The sequence below is a fragment of the Apis mellifera genome, linkage group LG11 (assembly GCF_003254395.2).
Source record: "Apis mellifera strain DH4 linkage group LG11, Amel_HAv3.1, whole genome shotgun sequence".
NCBI lineage: Eukaryota > Metazoa > Arthropoda > Insecta > Hymenoptera > Apidae > Apis > Apis mellifera.
Genome location: NC_037648.1, coordinates 13,530,774 through 13,555,218, shown reverse-complemented (window position 1 = coordinate 13,555,218; position 24,445 = coordinate 13,530,774). Strand labels below are relative to the sequence as shown.

At 30.5% G+C, this 24,445-nt stretch overlaps 1 protein-coding gene across 2 annotated transcripts; it reads right to left on the bottom strand.

Moving 5' to 3' along the window:
* On the bottom strand, positions 1 to 23,801 carry LOC725324. Of its 2 annotated transcripts, none has more exons than XM_006566465.3 (3): positions 23,234 to 23,801; positions 7,460 to 7,687; positions 1 to 1,793 (listed from the first exon to the last, which is right to left on the bottom strand). In XM_006566465.3, exons 1-3 carry the CDS (start codon positions 23,301 to 23,303, stop codon positions 43 to 45), a joined length of 2,049 nt encoding a protein of 682 aa, XP_006566528.1. In that variant the 5' UTR covers positions 23,304 to 23,801; the 3' UTR covers positions 1 to 42. The 2 variants fall into 2 exon arrangements, with proteins under 2 accessions (XP_006566528.1, XP_001121184.1); XM_001121184.5 differs by lacking the exon at positions 23,234 to 23,801 and adding an exon at positions 18,358 to 19,795.
* Positions 23,802 to 24,445: the final 644 nt, after the last annotated feature.

Below are 24,445 nucleotides of genomic sequence, written 5' to 3'. Positions count from 1 at the left end.
TTCGGCAGCCTTTCTTTCTTTTTTTTTTTTTCTTTTTGTACATTAACTATGATTATCTACGTAATCGTGTTTCACCCTTCTCAACATGAGGTCAACAACTATCCTGGAATCCTCGACGGAATCGTGTTCCGACACTTGTATGTCCCTTCGCAGAACCGTCCTAGCCAACGTTTTCAAGCTCGAACGGTATGGGTAACCGAGGAAGTGGGGGAATGCGACGCACGTGTCGATCACCGTCGTGTGTAACAACTTCAGGGCGCGCAAATCGTTTTCCATACCGTGGCCGATCAATATCGTCTCGGCGAATATAAAACTTAGGAGATCTTGTTGGACGTCGATCAAACGTTTCGTAACGTTTTCGAGGTCGTGGGCCGATATACCGCTGAATCTCGTGTTGTAGTCGATTATCTCCACGTCGGGTCTCACCAAAGTGTCGTACACGACCCTACCGTCCATATCCACCACGGTAACTTTAACTAGCTCGAGGCCGCGTCGAGTGAAGCACATCTCACAATCGATACCGTAAACACCGTAATTGCCATCTTGTGGCACCGTTTGAGCCAACTTCGTACGCACGTAATCATCGAATGGACCGTTGTATCCCGGGACTGCCCCCGTCCAAACGTGGAAGTCGGCTGTTGTACAGCCCCGGGACGTTTCACGGCTCCGACAACACTCCCACAAATCACAATGAGCACCACCTAAACCACTTCGCAATTTTCCCCAATGATGGACGCACTTCTCCTCGTAAAGGTATTCACCATCCTCCCTGTTCACGTAGAAACTTTTGTGACATCTCGCGCACTTTCGCTCGATCGCCATCAGCTCGATGGTCGAGTAATATTCCACGTTCGAATTCCTTCTCGTCACCCTTTGGTAATAATTGTGGTCGAAAAAATTCGACTCGGTGGACGAGGACGAGTACTCGCCGATGTCCGAGCTGTCCGACGACGTCACCTCTTGCTCGAAGTCCGAATTGTCGACCGAGCTTCCGCTCGAGTTACCGCTGTCCCCCTCGCTCTCCGCGGCGGTCCACCGTTGGCGGGAACTCGGCACGAATTCCTGCGCGTTCGCGTCCAACCGATGATACCTCGGCACGCGGTGACCGGTCGGGTGAGGACTGTTTATAAACACTGTGTATCCCGGGTAATAGGCGCACTCGACCGGATAGCCAAGATGCGCGAGACCCTCGCCCGTGAGCGTGTAATTGCGCAATATGGACGACAAGGTGGCGTCACTGAACTGGCACAGCTGCCTTCTCTCGTTGCTTAAAAAATCACAATTCCTCGAGTCGACGTAACCGTAACCGGCGCCCACCATCATCATCATCATCATCGCGCCGTTTCCCATCATGACGCCCATATTATTCTCGATCATCGCGTTTCCATGCTCGTTGTTGATCATCCTCGGATCATCATCCGGCTCCCTCCCCCCGTCGAACGTCATCTGGACGGCAACGGAGCCGTTGCTGTCGCGTTGCTCCTCGTCGTACTCCTCCTGTATCCTTTGCTCGTCGTCCTGCTCGCGACGCTGGTCCCTAGGGTTCCTGGTACGGTTCTTCCTCTGCCTCCTGCTCAGGATCGTGCGATCCTCTTTCGCGGAGGGGGGGGGCATTGTCGAGGTGGGCATCGCCGGTGACGTCATGTTGGATGGAGACGGATGCGATTGCTGAGCATTCGTTATCTTACTCTTGCTCCTCGCCGCCTTCGTCGACGCAGACATCTCGACGCGATTCTTATAGCACTCCGTTTCCCCAGGATCCAGGACCTCCTCTTCCGGCCGCAGCCCGCAATCTTTATGTCACATACAAAAACATATATATTCGTCAGTTCATCGTCCGGCATATTTTTAATAATCAGACCTACATTATATAATACTGTTAATGTGTCTTGCCACACACCACGTGCATGCATCTCTACGCTCTTTTTCTTTTTTTCTAACGTTTTGTCTCGTTGACGTTTCTATTTACTTTTTTGTTCGTTCGTTCGTTCGTTTATTCGTCATAGCGTATATAATGATAATTGAAAATTGCAAATTGCATACATACATACATACGTACATACATACGAATGTTTCGGGCTCGAAGATAATTCGAGGGAAAAAATTTAAGGATTTGATTTTTAAGAATTGAAACAGAAAAAAAAAAGAAGGCTTATTTTATACAAATTATATATATAATTTAAATAAATAAGCCTCGATAAGAGATAAGCTATTTTTGCATTTGTTCTATGAATTTTTCCTTAAATTTTTTTTTTTTTTTTTCTTTTATCTATTCCGCGCGAATACATTTCCACCGATTTTATTATTCTTGCAACGAGGCGAATATTTCGAATTGTAATTCAGATCGAAAGAAACGATACAATCTTTTTTTTTTTTTTTTTCGAAAAATGTTATTCGAAAAATAAAAGTACGGCGAGTATGTGCGCATCAAAAAAAAAAAAAAAAAAAAAACTCGTAGCCACATCGATCCGAGTCGCTCTTGACCCAGAGACCGCCATATTTCTGCCTTGAACCGATGCCCTCCCCCTATATCACGCGCCGCGAATGAACTCGATACGATTCCAGCGAAAAGTATAAGTTTTCTTTGAAAGTCTTCGAAGCGATCGATAATAGTAAAATCATGTGCACACACACATATATATATATATTTAAAAATATTAAATAAATTTGTTCGTAAATTTGCTGCGCGAATAATTTATCTAAAAAAAGATTGTAAAAAAAAAAAAGAAGAGGAAAATATGAAAGTGAAAGCTTAGTTGCGGACGTATGAATTAACGTATATGAATTTTTGTCTGCCCGTAAAGGAGCCACCGATTCTCAGTATCGATTTTTTTTTTAACCCTCTATAATCGAAATAAAGGAAGAGATTGTAATCGATGAGAAAATTTTTTAATCCAAAGAATTGTAAAATGGGACGTTATAGAGGATTAAAAGTAACGCTCTTGGTGATAAATTAAATTAAAAAGAAAAAGAAAAGAAATTAAAAATCGTAAAACATCGAACTAGTCTTCTTAGAAAGATATATATATATATATAAAAAGAAAAGCAATTTAATTCGAGCTAGTTTTTCTATAAAACGAAATTCGCGTAAAAATTCTACTGGTTCTAAAAGCCTTTCTCGAGAGTAATCAGATAGAATCTTCGAGCATTTCTCGTCCGAGTTAATAGAGGGAAATAAATGAAAAAGAAAAAAAAAAAAAAAACATGATCGAATAGCGTTACGCTCTCGTTACAGGCCAAAGCACAAAAAGCGGGCGGCCAATAAAAGGTGAACCGTTTTAACGCTTCTTGTTTATTCAGTAATACGCAACTTTCGCCAAACGCGTCACGCGTGGAAAGGGTCGCTTTCTTTTCTCTGTTTTTTAGCGGTATAGAAACAACACGATCCTTTTCGATAGAGATGAGATAAAAAGAGAGAAAAAATACGATGCGAAGAAACTTTTTATTTTTTAAAGATATATTATATATATATATATATATATATACACGAAATTGCTTTCTCGGGTTAGAGAAATTTATTATGTATTAGATTTCGAGAGAGAACGAGAAATATTTTATATAATTGATAGCAAATACATTTCTTTTATTTTACAATTTCAATATTTTTGTCGTATTTCTTATATCTCGATATAAAGTGGAATAGCTTTATACAGAGAAACTTTCCTTTCAATTTTCCCATTTTGACGAAACGAAGCCAAGAAATCGATGCGATAAAATTAGATTAATTAATTTACGTCAGAAACTATTCATGTTCTAAAAAATTCCGGGAGGAGGAAGAGCGAAATATTGTATCGAATTTATCGGTTGTTTCCTTCCACGCAAAAAAAGTGACGTCGAACAGGCATTGTAACGAGCTTCTCGAAAGAGGGCGACACAATCGCGCGAGGATTCCCGTACGTTCGAGCGAAGGGAAAAGAAAGAGAAAAAGAAAGGGACGAAAAAAGCGACGGTGACTCGGATAACGGAATAAACAGCATGTGTATCCCCGTTTCGCAGGAATGACCGGCTTCGATATATACCGTTGCGTCATTTAATGAAATCATCCGATGCGTTCCTCGATTCTTCGAGGAAATCCCGGCCTTCGCGTGAGTCTGAATAATAGTGTGCAAAGTGGGGGAAAGGGAACCGCGATGTCTAATAAAACTTGCCAACGCGACGGAATCGATTAAAAATTACGAGAGAATGAATTATCGCTCTCGAATCGAAATAACAAACTAGATAAAACTAGAATGAAAACTAACTCTTCGACATTTTTTTTTTATTTCGATACGAAGGAAATGTAACGATGATTTTTAACGATCTCGAGTATCTTTTAATGAAAGAAACGTTACGAGTTGATTATAAACCATTCGTTGGTGAAGTGCTACATCATGTTTTTATCGATACAACAAAAGATAAGATTCGACGAGGAAAAAAGAGAGGAGATATATCGGCGAAGAATTAAAAATTGATTCGAAACCAAGAATTTGGCTACGATAATTGAGATTTCGTTGGAGAAAGGAGTGATTCTCTTCGATTCGATCGTTCGATAATCTTCGCTCGCCGAATTATTGGCTTATGACGGAGCTATTTCATCGAGTCACCGTGCGAGCATAAGTAATCGCCTCGGCGTGTGGGCTTGATTTAAGGCCAGAGAATTTCCCACGTCGCGCTATTATTAGGCTGTTACAACCGCGCTTGTTACGCTCGCGCATCGGAAAGGTGATAGCGACGCATCAACTTAGCCAGCCACTGGCCCCGAATTCTATATATCGTTTCGTAGAATTAAATTCGAGATAATCGATCGATCGATAAATATCCGATATTTTTATTACCGATACCGATTAGATCGTCGAATTGTTAAAACGAAACAACGACGATTAAATTATTAATCGATAAAAAATATCGATAATTGGAAAAATTGAAGGAGACTATTATAAAAAGGAGGGGGGGGAAATGATGATTCGAAAAATTAAGTTCATTAGCCGTTCTCTAAATTTATCCCAACCTACGAACGATTTCAAGTTTACTTTGGATCAGATTCCGAGATCAATTTTCTGAATCGTCGAACGTTCAAAATAACGGAAAGAACGTAGATGATTTGAAACGTAGATTGTTTTTCCCATCATTGATATCGTAATAAAATCGTCACGATTATCATTGATTATTTGCTTTACGAATATTCCAAGATGGATCCATGATTCATGGATAGACGATCTCGCGATTAAGGCATGACTGATGATTCACATTAATTACCGAATAATCTTTCAACGATATACACGGCGAATATTTCGCGTGAAATTAGGCAAACGATTTCGATGGAAGTTATCCAACTAATGTAATCATCGAACTATTTTGTTATGTAAATATTTCTAATTTTATTCAGACTTCTCTTTAATTATTCTTGGAAAATGATATTCCGATATATAATAACGGTTTAAAAATAAACGTCGGAGAATTTTTAAAAGTTTTATAAAAAGATTCATTTTCCAAGAAATTTATAAGAACAATGAAAAAGCGTGAGACCGCTCCTATTATTCGTGTATTCGACGATATAACTCCGCGATCTTCTCTCTCTTACACGCACACGTATACACTACACACGTGGCACGATGTCGAACGTGTGCCGACTGCGGATTCGAGGTTAAACACGGCGGGAGAAACGAAAGAAGAGAAACTCGGCGTGGACGAGAAGCCGAATCGGCTTCACGAAAATCTTCCATGGCCAACGGGTCACCCACGATCGTCACAATGTGAACCATTAAAGGAGACGGCACAACGAGCTGTTCAAATATTTTAATCCTTACACGACGCCGCCATGTTACGAAATCCATCTATGATGCGCGCGCAGGATGCGTCGGAACGTACGTTGAAACGAGAGAGAAGGAGAAACGATGGTGAGAAGGCAGTTAAGTTTAAAATAAGTTATTAATTTTTTTTTTCTTTCTTTCTTGAGAGAATAAGTTCGTTTCGATACATTTTATGCTTTTAATTGTTTTTAATTTAACGGTATAAGATGCAACGATAATTTTTCGATATAAGTATATACGAACGAAGATTTAATTAATTAAAATAAATTGGAATTATCTGGTATCACTAGCTAATGAGAAATCGGGGAATTTGATCTTGTTTCGATTTCAAAGATGAAATAGTGAAAGTAGTCGTTAGGCGCGAGTGATTTTTCCATTATTTTTATACTTTCACTATATATGTTTCGTTCTTCTCCAACTCGATCGGATCGATAACACATAAGAGGATAAAAAGAGAAATATCCATTTTTATATTTCTCTTGAAATCGTACCCTCCCGCAGGTAAGTCGCAGATTGGAATAACTTATACAATACAACGATAAGTATGCAGAGCGAACTGTAAAGAGACGGATCGATATTTTTCGAGAAACCAAAGCACGGAGACCCGACAATTTGATTTCACTCGGACGACCTACATTTTTATCCATCATCTACCTTTACTCGTAGAACTCGTAGAACGAAAAATTCGTAACGTAACTTAAAAAAATAAAATTTGTTTTATCGAACGGAAACAAAATATTTTTCCTTTCAAATTTTAATAATCTCCGCTACGGAGATTTTTATGCTGCTTCAATTTCAAAAATGTCAATAATTCAAAATAATAAAAATTTATTTTAATTACGCATTTAACGATTACGATTTATCTTTAACACGGTGGATAACTAAATGAACCAAATCGAAGAGGAGAGAAGAGTTTCAAAAGAGTGTATAAAAAAATTGTAAATCGGTGAAAAAACGGTGCAAGCAAAGACAGAAGAAATCGACTATTGTTACTGGCACAACGATAGCATGCAACAAATAAAAAAAAAAAATAATAAATAATAATAATAAGAAAGCTCGTCATCGCGTCATCGATGAAAAACAAGTCGAGTAAAAGTCTCGAGTATTTGTCTCGAATTAAAAAAAAAAAAAAAAAAAAAAAAATTATTCTACGGAGTTATACATTACGAGGGAAAGAAAGAACGGAAGTAAAAAAAAAAAAAAACACAAGAGATCGTCCTTCGGGTGGCTCTATCGGAGACATAACTTTTTTTTATCGCTTTTTCTCGCGCAATACCGGCAATTGTTGCAATGGCGCAGCGATTGATCCATCGTCAGAAAATCTCCAAAATGAATCTCATTCGATATATGACTCACGAGATCTCTCTACTTCGTTATGCAACTTTAGATAGATAATCGTCTAATTAAACAATATGTTCTACTTAACGACTCTATTTATTTATTTAATCGGAATAAAATACTATAAAGACGTATTTCGTTTGATAAATTGGAAAAGAAAAAGAAAAAATTAATCATTCAGACCATTTATTGATTCTCGCTTTTATCTATATATATGTATATGTGTGTGTGTATATTACGACTCGATTTATGAAAATATTTTGCGATAAAAAAATATGTCGATAGAGGCCTCCCGATGAACGAATATTTATTTAATATTTATTGGTACATACCTTCAGCACAAGATGCGATGAATTTTCCATTACTGGAAAAATTCATGTCGAGGACGGGCCCCGTGTGCCCTTTGAGGGCACCGACCACCCAAGAATGCGTGAATTCTTGTTGCGTTTCGCGTCTCTTCTTGTTTTTAGCACGTTTGTTGGTACCGCCGGCCGCCCCAATCGATCCGCTCGTCGAATCTCTTGATTCTTCGAACTTCACCTTATCCGATTCTGTGACATCTAAAAAGGACAAATGTATATGTATATATATCTATTACCGCACACTATTTCGAACGAAAGTAGCCTGTGCACGAAATAAAAGGGAACGGTTGGTACAAATGAGAGTATATGTTACCGACGAATAGTAAGAAACTATGGAAAATAATAAGAATAATTGCGAGACCGAATTTTCTATTTCGATAAATCGTGTTATTATTGTTGTTTCGTTTTATTTATTCCGAAATTAAAATTTTTAATTTCTAGTAATTTAAGAGAGCATTGAAAAAAAATCATGAATCTTTAATATTTTTATAATCGCACGACGCGTTAATAAAAACGTTTATTAAATTCTTAATGATCGACTTATTAAATATGCGTGTATATCTTTTATATCGATATAAATATATTCGCGATATATTCCTTATATTTTCTATATCGGAAGAACGAAAAGAAATATTATTATTATTATTACACTTATTGTTATCTATTGTTAGATATTAACGCGTATTACTGTTGCCGATTAAAAATTATTATCGTGAAAAAAAAGTTTTAATTTTAACACAATATAACTTCATCGCCGCCGTGTAATAGTAAAACTATTTTTCGAGCCACGTGATATACACACAACATTCCTATCTCCGTCGCGTTACATCTCGTCACTCGTGGGAAGTCTTTCAAAACATGCTACCGAACGCGACAAATAACCTTAACTGTGTTGTATGTTTACCTCGTCTTCACATGTAGTAATGTTTTTTCTCTCTCACATATTCAAGTCTTAAAGTCTTGACACTGTCTTACTTTATCTCAAACTTAAAATATTTGAAACGAATCAACTCCATAATGAACGCACTGATATAAAACTAAACTTTTCGCACAAACTGAACACTTCGATCGTATTAGAAATTAGAAGAACTGAGAGAAACTTGAGAGGAATTTGAGAGGAATTTAGAAAAATTCGCTCTCGGTATTTGGATGGAGTATTTGGATCGTATGAGAATTTGAGGAATAATAAGTGACATCCGCTTGATGTTCGCCCTTTTATATTACTCTTGACTTGCGGACAGGTATACTAATTTTTGGAGGGGTTGAACCCTTAAGGCTACCAATCCTTGTCGTCCTATCCCTACCCTATAGCATAGGATCTCCTTTCTTAGTGCAATTTGCAATTATCAAACTCACGTGATAAACATTAAAATATCTCATAAATCAAAAGTTTTTCTTTTTATTTATTCATATATATATATATTTATTAATAAATAAGGTAATTAAGGTAATTAATAATAAATTGTAATTAACATTGAATTTTTTTAATGAAAAATTAAATAAAAATATTGTAAATATTTATTGTATTAAGAGTTTTTTATTTTATATAATAAAATATTTATTATTTTTAATATCTATTCATATTTTAAATTATTCATAATTTTAAATTATAATTCTTCTTACAATATGAAAAATAAATAAAAATATTTCAGAATCCAACAAATTTTAAGGAATAATATTTATTTTTGAATATTTAATATTTATTTTTTTTATTATAAAAATAATTCTATCATAACTTAAGACTGTAAACAAAAAATATTATATAAATATATAAAAATATATTATATATTAAATATTTTCCATCTTTAATTTTAATTTTATTTATTATTATATATATAAAATAATTATAAAACAGTTCATAATTTTATCCAGCATTGTATATTGATTCTTTGTTTTTATTTCACAATGTAAACAACAAAAATATATTATATATTAAATATTTTCTATCTTTAATTTTAATTTTAATTTATTATATAAAATAATTATAAAACTGTTCATAATTTTATAATATTTTAGCATTGTATATCGATTCTTTGTTTTTATTTCACAATGATACTATTTTAACATAAAAAAAAAAAGTATTTTTAATAAGAAGTATTTAATAATAAATTATTTTATAGAATAATATAAAATGACGAAAGAACCGGTTAAACTGGTTTTTTTTTATCAATTTTCAAATCTTCATTAAAAATTCAACAACAATATGTATATATATTGTTGGGAAAAAAATATATTAAGATTAAATTAATATTTAAAAATTATAAAAATGAGTGAAGGAAAGAAAAAAAAAGGGAGAAAAAAAATTATTTTTACAGAAATCTTACAAAACCACGTGTTGAAGGAAATATTCATTTGAATTATTCAATATTTGCTTATTTTTCCCAATCATTATGCAAATGGAAATCAAATAATTTTCAAATCTGTTTAACAATCTAAGAAGCATACATGTGTTCAAAAGAAGATTTTATAATAACGAGTCCTTGCATTTCTATTATGCTTTTTTAATATGTATATTAACATAAAATTTTCAGTTTTTGCAATATAAATTTCTTTAATTATTATCAACAATGAATTTATGATTTTTTTTTTGTTTGATCACCATTATCGAAATTATTCAAAGAAATATAAAAAAAATGTAAGCTTTTATTTGTCAATCCTTTTCAAGAAACGTATATTGCAATATTAAATCAAAATATATATAAATATACAATAATTAAATGATATACACATTTGATCAGAAAAATTAACATTATATAAATAAAAATTATTCAATAATATTGATATATTTATATAAAATCTTATATTAAACAGCATTTTATATAGAAAATATTTATATTATTTCAGAAATATAAGAAATATAAGAAATATATATTGCAATATTAAATCAAAATATATATATATATATATATATTTGATCAGAAAAATTAACATTATATAAATAAAAATTATTCAATAATATTGATCTATTTATATAAAAATTTTATTAAACAATTTTACATTTTAATAAATTTTATATTAAAAAAAAATTTTATATTAAATTTTATATTTTTATATTATAAAAATTATATATTAAACAGGTTCTTAGAAATAGAAATATATTTGTATTATTTCAGAAATATAAGAAATATAAGAAATATATATTGCACATAATTTTAAATAAAAAAAAAAAATATATATATTTGATCAGAAAAATTAACATTATATAAATAAAAATTATTCAATCATATTGATCTATTTATATAAAAATTTTATATTAAACAATTTTACATTTTAACAAATTTTATATTAAAAAAAAATTTTATATTAAATTTTATATTTTTATATCATAAAAATTATATGTTAAACAGGTTCTTAGAAATAGAAATATATTTGGATTATTTCAGAAATAAGAAAATTGACTGATTATTTACTAACCCGTTACTCATGATTTATTGCCGTGCAAAATATTTTCGGATTACTGTTTTCTGGTAATTAAACAATGGGAACAACAAATTAATAGGAAGTATTATAAAGGTTTAAAAGTTACTTGTTGAAGAAAACCATACTTTAAATATGGAAAATAAAATATTAAAATAGGTGAACAATAGTAATATTACAGTTATGGTAGTTACGGTGGTAAGTAAAATTGACCTGGGTGATTGGCATTTTATGGTTTTGAACAATAACATCTGAAATTAGTATTATTATGCGGAAATGTTTCGGAAAAGAAATATTTAGATACTTATATGCAGATATATTTTTATTTAATAAACATTTTTATTTATATTATTGTTTATAACATTTGTTTATACTAGATAACTAGTAAAAAATAATGGTATAAAAAAAAAAGAGTGAATTTAATTAATTTTAACACATTGGATTAATTCCTTGAATTTTTACACGATTATACCATTTGAACTTAATATTGTATAAACAAATGTTATTCACAACATTTGTTGTTTATGTCAACAAATTATGATTTGGTCAAGTTTGAAGTAAACAGATCACGGTATATGAATAATATCAGTTTTGTTGAAATAATGACATAATTAAAAGTTTGCAAAATTTGCATTATTGATATGAAAAATAATAATAATAATAATAATATTATTATTATTATTATTATAATTTCTAATAAATTTAAAATTGTATGATATATTAATGAACAAGTATTCGCACATTCTTTATAATTTATTTAGAATTGGAAACAATTTTTTTTAAATATTAAAAGAATTAATTTATAAATAAATAATGTAAAATAATGTATAAATAATTGTAAATAATATATAAAAAAATTGTTTTAAATTTCTATTGGTCGAAATTGTAGAAAAAAAATCATGATTTTTAATTTTCTGAGTTTCTAAATTTAAATAAGTTATAAAAAAAAATTATAAAATTCCATAAGAATATACTTAAATTTTTTCTAAAAAAAAAAATATATATATATATTTTATCTTGTTTGATTTTAAATTAACAATTCAAAATCAAGAATTCTTTCTACAATTTTCTACTAATAATATTAAACAATTAAAAATTTAAAGTAAATTTAAAATATTTAAAATCTATTATGGATATGGAAAAATTATATTTCTGATTAAAACTTCAATAAAAGTTACACGTTTGGAGAAAAATAGTCCATTTGCTTTGACCTTAATGCATGTAGTCAAAGTGAAGGACATTCTCTTCAGTGCAACTTTATACAAGTTTATTTTTACTAAGAAGCTTGTATTATTTACTATTTCTGTGAGAATTACTTTACCAGATATTATTTAAAATTTTTTTTTTAATTGCAACAAAATGATCAAAATTGTCTTAAATTAACTTTCAAACTTTGGAACAAAATTTTGGAAATTATCAAAAAGGATATAGCAAAAATTCTTAACTTAAAATTGGAATAATTTTAATATCGTTTAGAATAATCGAGTATATTGCAAGTCTCATTCTTGACAAATTAAACATTGTTTCCCAAAACAAAAGAAAGCGCGAGCAATCTCTTTGTTTCCCCCTCTCCTTTTAACATTCTAGCTTTCTTGAACTTTTTCTTTATCTTTAATTATTAACATGCGAATTCGGAAACAGGAACAATTTTATGATACTTTTATAAACGTTCATGGCAGAACCGTGTGGTGGAAAGTTACATTTAATACCTCTTTGTCTTTTTTTTTTTTTTTTAGAAAAATTCTCGACGTTCGTCTCCATCGTGGATGCCTCACCTATTATTAGAGAAATAATTAAGGAAGAATTTCGATGGATTTTTTAAATTTTAATAAAAATATAATTGTATAGTAAGGAATAATAATAATTATCAGAGACGTGGTTATACGTTAAAAGAATTGTAATACATTTAGATTTATTGCAATAAATCAAAGTTAGAAACAAAAAGTGGAATATTTTCAATCCGTTTCAAATCGTTGGATAATTCCATTATAAATTCCGTTTCAAAGGATGGATGCGGAAAATACTTTTGCCGATCGCGGAATTTTCTTAGAAAATTCAAAATTTATGGTTCAAATTTATGTATATATTTTATATTGTTTTGGAAGTAAGATTCTTATGGTAATAATTTTTCTAAAAATGTTCACTTAAATAAATGACCTGAGCGAATAAACGACACTCGTGAATCATGTATCCTGACTTTAATCCTAAAATATAAATTGCTCTTGTTTCTCGATCGTTAATTCTTTGCCCGCAAAATTAACGGTACTTGACACCGGTCAAATTAACGAACAAATTTCCTTACTTTTATTCGTATCTATTTCATGTCCAAGTAATATATTATTTAAATTTGACAATACATAAATGCATAATCGAGGAAAGAGAAATTTTGCGGTCTTAAACTTAAACTTTTATTATTTCTTATTTTTATTATTTACATCGACATGTACTTTCTTATACGTTTTTAAGCTAAATATAAATGTATCTTTCTTTCTTTTTTCGTTAAAAATTATTATACGCTCAAGTAAGAAAAGAAAATTAATATATAACGTTATAAAATTACATCAAGATTGATTCCGATCTTTTATGTATAAATGTGAAAGTAGGGTGAGGGAAAAGTGAAGGAAGTAAATCAAAAAAACGCACAGATTCATATTACAATATTATTTTATTTCAATTTCATAAAATTGATTTTTCATGCTAGATTAAAACAAAAAAGTTTTCTATATTTATATCGCGATAATACATATATCGTACGCGTTTTAATTTCCTGATATTGAAAAGAAAAAAAAAAAAGAAAAAAAAAGAAGAAACGGAACCTTAGTCTAGCTAACCTCAACCTAGATTTATGCAAACAATATAACGCGATAGATATCCACGTGCGGTCATGCGCAATGCAACGCAACGTTTATATAGGTGTCGCGCGTGTAAGTGTATAACCGTTTCGGGGTTCGATGGAATGTATTTACGGAGATATCATTGCACCTCGAACAGCTATCGCATAATTGCCCATTGCTGCGTAGCACTCGACGCTTGATTAACTTTATTTGCGAGTTAATGAAAACGTTACAACCTATCCTTCTGTTATCCGTCGTGATATTTCCCTTCGTCTCTGTTGAACGAAGAAAAATGCTTCTTTACGATCCTGCCTCGCGCATCGTCGTAACACAAAGAGGGAGCGTATAGTTTAATTCGACGGCGCGTTGAAACGGAATCTTCCCTCATTGGATGTTCACGTTATTACCTTCTAATTTTCCTTTTTCCATAAAATTTTTATACAAATATATATAAGTAAATTTTGTTTCAAATTTTAACAAGCTTGAATCGTTATATAATTTCTTAAAATTATTTTATAATAAATTGTGATATAAAGGAATTATATATAATCTGTAAAATTTATAAAGACTACCTAATATTGCGTATATAAGAAAAATAAAATTATCTTCTATTTTACACACAAATGGGTTATAAAAAAAAAAAAAAAATTAACGATACAATGGGAATTGATAACATGAACATCCATCACATTTCCTTATATATACTTAATTGATTATATATTTATGAATAATTTACATTAATTAATTTTTTCATTAATTCGAATAAATTTCAATTCCTTTTTCCTCCACGTGTACACAAAATACATAGGTTATTTTTTTCGTAAAAATTTTTCGTTCGTTAGAATAATAAATTAATAATTTTTAAAAATTTAAGAAAAATCAATCACAGATTAGAATTTTTTTTCTTTTTCCGCATGCGCTTGCACACACTAGATGCTTTATTATGAAAATCAATCGTCAAATTACTTGGATAGATCACCAAACCAAAGTTTGGGTTTAGCTAATCATAGCAGCACATTTCCATTAAAATATCGATTGTATCGATCAATATTATAATAGTTCTCTGGCTCATTTGCGAGAACCAAAACAGTCACCGGCTACCTTGGCTATTCTAAACACACGTATGATAAGTTATCTTGACTTTTTAAACGACAATTATTACAATAACTCGATAATACATATATCCGTGAAAAAAAAAAATATATGCGTAGTATAACGAGAAGGGAATATTATTATTATTATATTAGCATGGAAATAGAATTATTAAATGGGAGAACACAAATTCTTGAATCTTAATATTAGATTATTTGAAGATTTCTTATGAATTACGTATAGTATAATTTATTAATTTTTCCTTCTTGTAAAAATAATAAATTAAATTAAAGATATAAAGATTGAAATTATTTATAACAATATGTGATAAATATTATTTAGGAAAATTAATTAAAATATTAAAATAATTATATATGTTCATTTTAATAATGGTCTTAATTACAGACTTAATTACAGTAGTTTTATTACTAATTTTAATGGCCAGATATGCTTCCATACAATTATTTTATCGACAACATCTCGGGAATTTTCATAATTCGTAATTTAATAATTTGACTGAAATAATTGACTGAAATATGGAAAAAATGGAAGAAATAAAAAATTGTATTTTCCTATGAATATTAATAATATAATAGTAATAGAATAAATTGTAGATAATATTAAATCTTTTCTATCGAGAAAATTACGATAATTCATGATAATTTAAAAAAATGAAATTATCCTTATTCGAAAAAATTTCGAACCATGAATGAGAAAACGAGATAATTTTCTTGACCGACCAAAGATTATCAAGATTTCTACAATTAAGAAAAATAAATCACGTATATCTGTTATAAATTTATATAATTGTATTTTACAATAAAATGTATGACACGTGTGAATATATTTTCTATATAAAAAATTTCAACAGATTCTTAATTACGAATTATCTGCGATAATAGTTTTATATTTTTAAAGGAAATACTCAAAACAATGATTTTGCAATTATGTATCTCAAATCTATGATGATTTATAGCATATTGTTGCATTGTTGTATATATATATATATGTATATGATTCATCATTTTTGTTTTAATCCTTACAATTATATTTTTCTTCGCAATACTATTTGTAATTTTTATTTGAATTAAACGTTTCGATCGAACAAGCATCTTGTTAGATTAATTGCACAATATATATATATATATATATACATACGTTATATGTGCATGATATTCTCTTTTTATTTAACGGAGAAAGCAAAACCGATCGGCAAATAGAAATAGTTACCTGCGGTCAGTGCACTATTCGCAACGCGTGCTGCGAGTTTTCAGGGACGTGTTTTGCCGCACTGGCCCGGAAAATGTAGCGCACTGCGACAAATTTATGTTCTCGGCCTACAACGGGACAGAAATCGCGTGTTGCAAATTTTCCTACTCCGATATTAATTTCACGATTGTTTCCAACATGTAAAACGAAATCCATAATTTGAGTTTATTTATAATTGTCTTAAAAATATATCATTAGCTATCATTAAATTTATTTTGAAAATTAAATTAACTTGTAAAAAATTGTGTGAATAATTTTACGATTGATCTATAAAAAATTTATTCAAGCTTTGTGTCATCGATAAATGATCATTGACGAAATAAATATCGAATAAAAAAAAAAAAAAATCTACGTAACTTCAAACTCGATAATGTTCTTTATCGATCGAGTCGTTTTCAGGGTCAAAATTTAAGGATGAACGACAGAAACGTGTTTAATATATGCTTCCGGCTGCCATAAATAAAAAGTCCTCGAAAAAAAATCCCAACAGGTTAATCTCAATTGTCCATTCGTCAAGCGTATTCGTCCATACGGCCCTGAGCGTTTCTCCTCGTAAGTACACGTGTACGCACGCGAGACGCGCGTATAAATATACAGGCGCGATGTCGGTTTATTTATACACAAGGGTGCCCGTTGCGTGGCTCTCTTACTCCTCGCTCTTACTCGGGTAACAGAGAAAACTACCACTGTTCTGTTTCTCTCCTATGATACATTCATTGTCATGGCGATGAAGATTTAGCACTGATGCACGAAACAATCGCTTGCCCACAACTCGATTTCTCATTGAACTATATCGCTTTAATAATAATATCGTCTCTTCTGTGCCGCGAAAATTGCCTGTCTTTGAAAACGTGATGATTCCCACGATTATATTTTTAACGTTGCGTAAATATTGTTAACTTTTTAATGATTATATTGTAAATTTAATTAAATAAATAAAAAACTACTTTTATAAAAATTGCTATAAAGAAATTTTGATAAAATAATTATTAATTAATTATTTTGCAATAAACAGTATATAAATCAAAAGTAAGTAAAAAAGAGAAAACAAAAAAAAAAGATAGTATCGCTGAACTTAACCTCTAAAAAAGATACTTCTAAATATTTCGAAATATAGAAACGGTCTAATGCGTATAGTTTAGTTCATGAAGTATATTGAAGTGTATGCTAGCACGAAATATTGCGTGCGACACAGCTGCTCTTCTCTCTTTGTCTTCTTTGATTCACCCCACACCGTATAACCCCATCATTTGATTTGTCTAATTCAATTTTTACGAAAAAATAATGCGCTATATTATTCTTATTTTGATAAAAAAAAATAATTAACAATTTATCAAAATTTTGTATTAATGGATTCGTAACAAAGTGATGTATTACTTTTCTCAGCTTCATAGATACAAATCTTTTCAGTTAAATAGTTCATTATCCCATCAAGTAAATAATTTATTCGTTAAACTAGGTCAATATATCTATATATATATATAAGATAAAATATATAGTAATAATATAATTATGACGAAACTGTAATATAAAACATTTAAATTATTACGATGAAATGAAATATTCTTCCAAATACAATATCACTGTTAATATTATAGTTATGTTCACACGAAAGTCGTTTATATATATAACAATTCATAAATAAGAAACAGTCGACAAAACTCTTATTCTTCCCAAAACTGTAATTTCCCGCCAATTCTTCGCGTTAATATGGGAACAGATCAAATAGTATTTTATATTATAAAATGTGCCTGCAACACGCGCATCATTACCACTATTATATTGTACCCTGATTCACTTCGATCAATTTATTTCGAACAATTCATATTTTCGTTGCAAATTCCTTTTAAAAGCACGAGCACGTTTAAATGCATTCCATGCGTAATAATAATTAGAATTATAAATATACAATTCGTTTATAACCAACGATTAAAATCGTTAGGAATGTAGCCTGATTATAGGAAAAAACATTTATCAATATAAGTTCTCGCGTAAATATAGATAAGACAAAATGAGAGGAATTTTTCTTGTTTATGAAATTTAGATATGTCGACAGAACTTGTTTCATTTAATATATTTATTTAGCATTTTGCTCCATCTCATGAAATTTCTTTTATCTCAGTCTGCAAGTGAAAACACGAAAAGAAAAGAGAATCGTACTACAGCGGTATAGGATTCACGAACACGCAAGCGTGATTTTCTTCCAGGAATTGTAGGAGATTATTTCTAGTAAAATTTATTTATAGCAGTGCTTACTTTTCGTTGAATCTGAAGATTTATTGGACTGTGACAACCGGCTAACAATGTAACCGATTACAAGGACCACACCGCCAAGAAACAGCGTGCTCATGAGTATGAGTACGGACATGCTGATTCCCGGTATGATTTTGGCTTCTGTATCCTCCATCTTCACGTGTGATAAGCCACAACACTTCGTTTTTACTTCACCGCACTTTCGGCACACGCTTGATTCAATATATGTCCGTTAAAGGTCACCGTAAAATTCGTGCACGAGACGCGAGACTGGAACACACACACGACCGCGTGTTCCAAAAAACATGAGATATCATGCAACGATCGCGGGCAGTGCGTCAACTCCACAGCAAACGTGAACTACGCGTTTTATAGATGGAATGCTTAACCATTGGCACGTCTTCGAGCACGAACTAGAACAATCGCAGAAATGAAATTTCACCAGATAATTCAATAACGAATTCTTGTCTATTATTGCCGATAACAATCGTTACCGCGTGTTTGTTATTTTTCGTATTTTTGTTATATCAAATTCTTTTCATTTTAATCGAAACTTTAGAAATTTTATAGACGAATATAATTTATTGAAATATAAAATAAATATATTCATGATAATTCAGAAAGAAATTTTGTTTCGTGGCGCGAATTTCATAATCGTAGTCCAAATGTAACTCATTGTCACACAACAATCTGAACGAACAATGATCGCATTTCTTAATCCCCCACTTGGTTTTTTCTTGGCACCGTTGCGAGATTTGTCTACTCCGATGATAAAGTTACTACTTTGAATTGTTTCTAGGTCACCGCCACGTTTAAATTCATATGCAACACATTTAATTATTTAAAATTCGTTCTTGTCGAAGTAACTTTAGAAGTAACTTTGATGTTTGATGAATTATCATTCATTCACTGCACATGGTTTTTATCGTTGATTTTAACAAAAAATTAAAAAACACATAAGTGCCAAGAACCGGCAACTCTATTTCGTATTCATGAGAAGAAACGAAAGAGTGCCAAACTCCAATAAGGGTGACTTTCACTGATTATCGTATTCACGTGATTATTAAAGATTGTTACCAATCCGGATTTATTGAAATAATACTCACGATACGAGAAATGAAATGTACGCGGTTTATTCGAAATAATTAACGTTACCGCGCAAGTTATGTAAGCCATTTAGTTAATCGCGTGCTCTGGCGGTACACTCGCAAATTATCGCAAATAAAACGTTTAATTAGTACATAATGCTCATATGAGCTCAAAACGCGTATTTGTCGGGACATGCCAATAGTACCGGTATATACGCGGTGATAGTCTAGCTGCTTCGCGTTTAATCCGCTCTTTCGAAGATTCCCCACTACTTTAAACCCCCCCAGATGATACAAGAGATCTCCCACCGCGAATTGCACTTGCGCGAACGAACGTTCCGAAGTTTGGCGGGTAACTAACTACACTCCTCGATAATATTCGAGTAATCGATACGATCTATCGCAAAATGGCTTATATATATATATACACCTGTATACATAAAATATTAATATTTAATATTAATATTAATATTAACATTTAAATTTTTTATTTCTAATTTTCAAACTTTTTATTATTTTCTCAAATTCTAATAATATATAATTTTATTTAATAACTTTAATTATTGCTGCATTTACTTTTACATCATACGAATAACTGTTCAATAAATTATTTTCTAAAATTTTGTTTCGACGGTAATAAATAAATATGATGGCTAATAAAATCCTGAAAATTCTATTGCATCAATCTATTCACATAAATATTAGTAGCATCATAAATTTTCTGAAATGAAACGACAGCGTTTTCGTAAACTTGATGATTTTTTCCCGGCATAGATATGTTTAACGTTTAAGGATTCTTAAATATGTTACCGTTATCGATAATTATATCATTGAACAAGATTTCTCTAAACTTTGTCGAATTGAAAAATTGAAATAATACAATTAAATAGAATAATATTCCCATTTATAAAACGAAAATAAATATAAACGTTAAGATATGTAAATATATCTTATTAACATATAATTATACCTTATTATTAACATGCATTCGATCGTAAAGTTACATGATCTACTATGACCTAACAACTAGGCTTATAAACGCGTTCGTAACGGCAAGATGCGTTAAAATCAACCCGTTATTCGCTCCGTTACTTTTCCTCATTTCAATCGTCTTCGTCCTCGATTTGACTTTCTCACGTGCAAGGCTCACCACCTTTATTCGTGTATAAACAGAAGCTATCGACGATATATAAGGTGTCTAATTTTTACCAATTTATCCGTATCTTTTCTTAAGAAATAATACTGAAATAATAAATATATTTTTTTCTAGAAAGAAAAAGATTCTACATGATACGTATATTATTTATCGTCTTAAAATTCTCTTATTTTGGTATTTAATTCGAGAGGACGATAAATTTGAATCTGAAAGTAGTATATATATTGATATAAACTTGAAATTTTTTTCGTACACGTGTGCGTTGTATTTATGCCACTCCTCCGGCTTTGTTCAATTTTACGAGCTTCTTGTACTTATATCCCTTTGCAAATATCTCTTTATGTCTCTCTGGGTTCCGGCCAACGAACTCTGACTCAAGTTTAAAGGTCGTTCGCCTTGGAGAATTTGGTTCAGATGCGAATTAATATCGGTTAATAAATATTAGAATTAATAATAGATAAAATATCTCTCTGATATACAAATATATACTTATACAGATATCGATCTTATATCATATAGATCACAGATTTATCGAAGAGAAACGGAAGAAAATATGTGATGAAGGAAATTAATACCAACATTTTTCTTTTTTTTTCTTTTTTTCTATAAATTGATTATTGCTCGATATACGGTATTACAGAATTTCCGCGTTATGCATTTCTGTTCTTAGTCACGTTGCAACGATAAAACATACTTTATAAATACATCGAAGCATTTAACAATGTTTATGCAAGGATCAGCAGAAAAAGTTGATATGTACGATCGATTAAAACACCAAGGATGAATGTTCTTCGACTGACAAAAGTTGTATAAGATTGATATCTTATCAAATCTTTTAATAATGAATCATTTTTATGCATCAAAATGCCGTCTGATAAAATAAACCTTGATAAAAATGTCGAAAATATATTTTCAAACCAGGAAACACATTAGAGATGATTAATCGCTTTTATGACCATCTGTGTCTCTGTTTTTATAAAAAAAAAAAAAAAAGAGGAAAATATTTACTTGTCGATGAATACACGATATATATAAATCGATATAATTATAATCTATAAACATTTATTTTTAATAATAGCGATAATATTCGTTGTATACAAATTCTTGTATATATATATATATATACATATATCCATGTTATTTGATGAAATAAATTTTATGTATATAGATTTTTAATTATATAGAAATATATACATTATATTTTAAAATTTTTATCAGCAATATCTTCATATTTCAATATATCAATTCCAAGTTGATAATATGATTTTGAGGTAAAAACGAGTTTTGAAATTAATTTGAATGAGAAAGAGAAAAAGGATTAATTTTAAATGCAGATTTTGTGCTTGGTGTTATTTCGTGCGTGAATTAACAGATTTCCCTGTCAATCATCTTGCGTTACAGGATTTCCAATGAATTATCCGTTTTGCATATAACTTGGAACTCCATGCTTCATCGATATGTAACAAGTTCATTGAAGTTCATAATTCGCTTATTCGTGTTTTTCTGTTCATTCTCGTTGTTGCTCATACTCAAATCACACTGCAACACAAGAGAATCATCAGCGTGACTTATCCAATTTGTAATGAGATTTGAAACAATATTATTATGCTGAGTGGAAACGCTTAATTTTCACCGGATAATGAAGGGATCTACCTGAGCGATGCTACATATCTTTTAAAAATTCTTTTTATCTAATTTATGATACGGATCTATTTGAAATTTGACTGTTTTATGGGAACGAGTGTGGTTTCGAGAATTTTAAATTTTCATGTAGCAGAAAAAAAATAAAAAAAAAAAAAATAAAATGAACTCAAACGTGATTAAAAATATTCTGAAAATTAAAAGATATATATAAAAAATACATATTGAAAAGAAAAATTGAATAGATTATGTTTTTATTAATTAAATCTATATATATATATATGTATATATAATATCAGTATCAATAAAGAAACACCCTATACATGCTGCGATCTCGAGTACCTGAACTTTGAAATTGGCACAGCGCCATGAAAGAAGTGCGCAACTCCGTGATTGCCACGCGTTTGTGTTACTGGGAAGAATAATTTTGGGCCGTTGTGACGCAGGGGTGGTACTACGTCAAAGAAATTTCGAAGAAAAGGAAATAAGATGTGAAAAATAAGAAACTTCTAGAAAAAAAAAAAAAAAAAATATGAATATAATTTTTAAACGTTTTCATAAATGAGACAGATTATAGCTCTGTTTACCAGCATGAGATGATTGACACGAGTGAGTGTGTGACACAAACACGTCAATCGACGTGTATAATTTAAATTTGATAGCGCACGAACAAGGCACCTATTTTCTTCTCATCGATTCTTTATTTAACTTCATCTTCTTTTTCTCTCTCATTTCATTTCATCGAGAATTGCGAGTCGGAAAGGTGTTTGTCTCTATCTTTATCACTATCGTGGTATTAAATGCGCTTCGTATTTCATAGCCACCATCAGATATTACATCAGTTTTCTTAAAATAATTTTTGAACTGCGTCTAATAATATGTACAAACAAATTGCCACCATAGCTATATACAATACCGCTTTGCAGACTATACTGACACTTGCTTGCCGATACGCACGTGTTTCACAACGATCAAAACAAAAACAATCACTCACCGTGTTCGTCGGATAGGCAATCTTCCTTAATCTTTTGTTGTTGTTTCTCTATGATTAAACGAATGATCATTCCTTTCCCAAAAATATTCGGCGTCGTTTTTTATTTGTTCCTTCGATTTTTCGATTGAAAAGGAATATTTTATCTCGATGGGGGAGAATGTTGCTGAATTGATACATCGGTCGCGTTTCTTTGTTATAACACAACACTGAATATCATATCGCGAATGAGAAAGAAAGGTTATGTATGTGATCTATCTGTCAAGAAATTTTGATGATGAAAACAGTTGTGGTAATACCATAAAAAAACGAAGAAAGGGAAGGGCGTATATACGTAATACGTGGTCTATCGCGGCCAAGCCGTGGCATCATGTATACTGAATCATGAGTAACATGTTCCCGCCGGTTTATGAAGAGTTTTGTTCAGCTAATGTGCGCATGTGTCGGTGAATGCACCCAGCGGTTGCGGCCAATGCGCGCCTATATTGACACGTGTTGCGCGACGATAACAAGCCGATAACACTGCACTAGAGACAGAAGAAACGACGCAGAAACTGACCAGATCATCGCGCTCCATTCGAAACTTCTCTCCCATATTTAAAATAGCTATTTCTTTTTTTAAAATATTAGTTTTTTTTTACTTATTTTCCTTTGCATTTTCGTTTCATGATAAAATTCATTATATTTTTCTTGAATATGTATTAACATATCTAAAAAAAAAAAAAAAAAACAAGTTATTAACAAAATTAATGAATTTAATAATGAAAACTTTCAATATTTTGAATACAATAATATTTAGTTGATGTATCTACATTACTTCTATATTTATATTATTATACAAATTTTATTATATAATTATGATGTATATTTAATGATGAAAATATTCATATTATTAATTAAAAATTAGTAATAAAATTATTAATTAAAAAGTAAATGATTAAATTTTAGAGAATAACTAATCAATTTTGGAAATTTTTTATTTATTCATTCATTTATTTATTAATACAATATTATTGGAATGTATTATATAATATTATATATATATAATATATAATAAGTATAATATTAAAATAAATTAAATAGTTATTTTTATAATTTTACAAATTTTATGTTTTTGTTATTTAATATTTAACATTAATATATAATATATACAAATATATATTTATTTAAATTACGATTTAAATATAAATTATAATATATTTGAAATAATATACT

Excerpts from the sequence above, each read along its gene's own strand:
- LOC725324 (XM_001121184.5), bottom strand. The coding sequence starts at position 18,508 with ATGGAGGATACAGAAGCCAAAATCATACCGGGAATCAGCATGTCCGTA. Across the intron at positions 7,688-18,357 it reads ATCTTCAGATTCAACGAAAA|ATGTCACAGAATCGGATAAG; the intron begins GTAAGCACTGCT and ends TGTCCTTTTTAG. Across the intron at positions 1,794-7,459 it reads CATCGCATCTTGTGCTGAAG|ATTGCGGGCTGCGGCCGGAA; the intron begins GTATGTACCAAT and ends TGTGACATAAAG.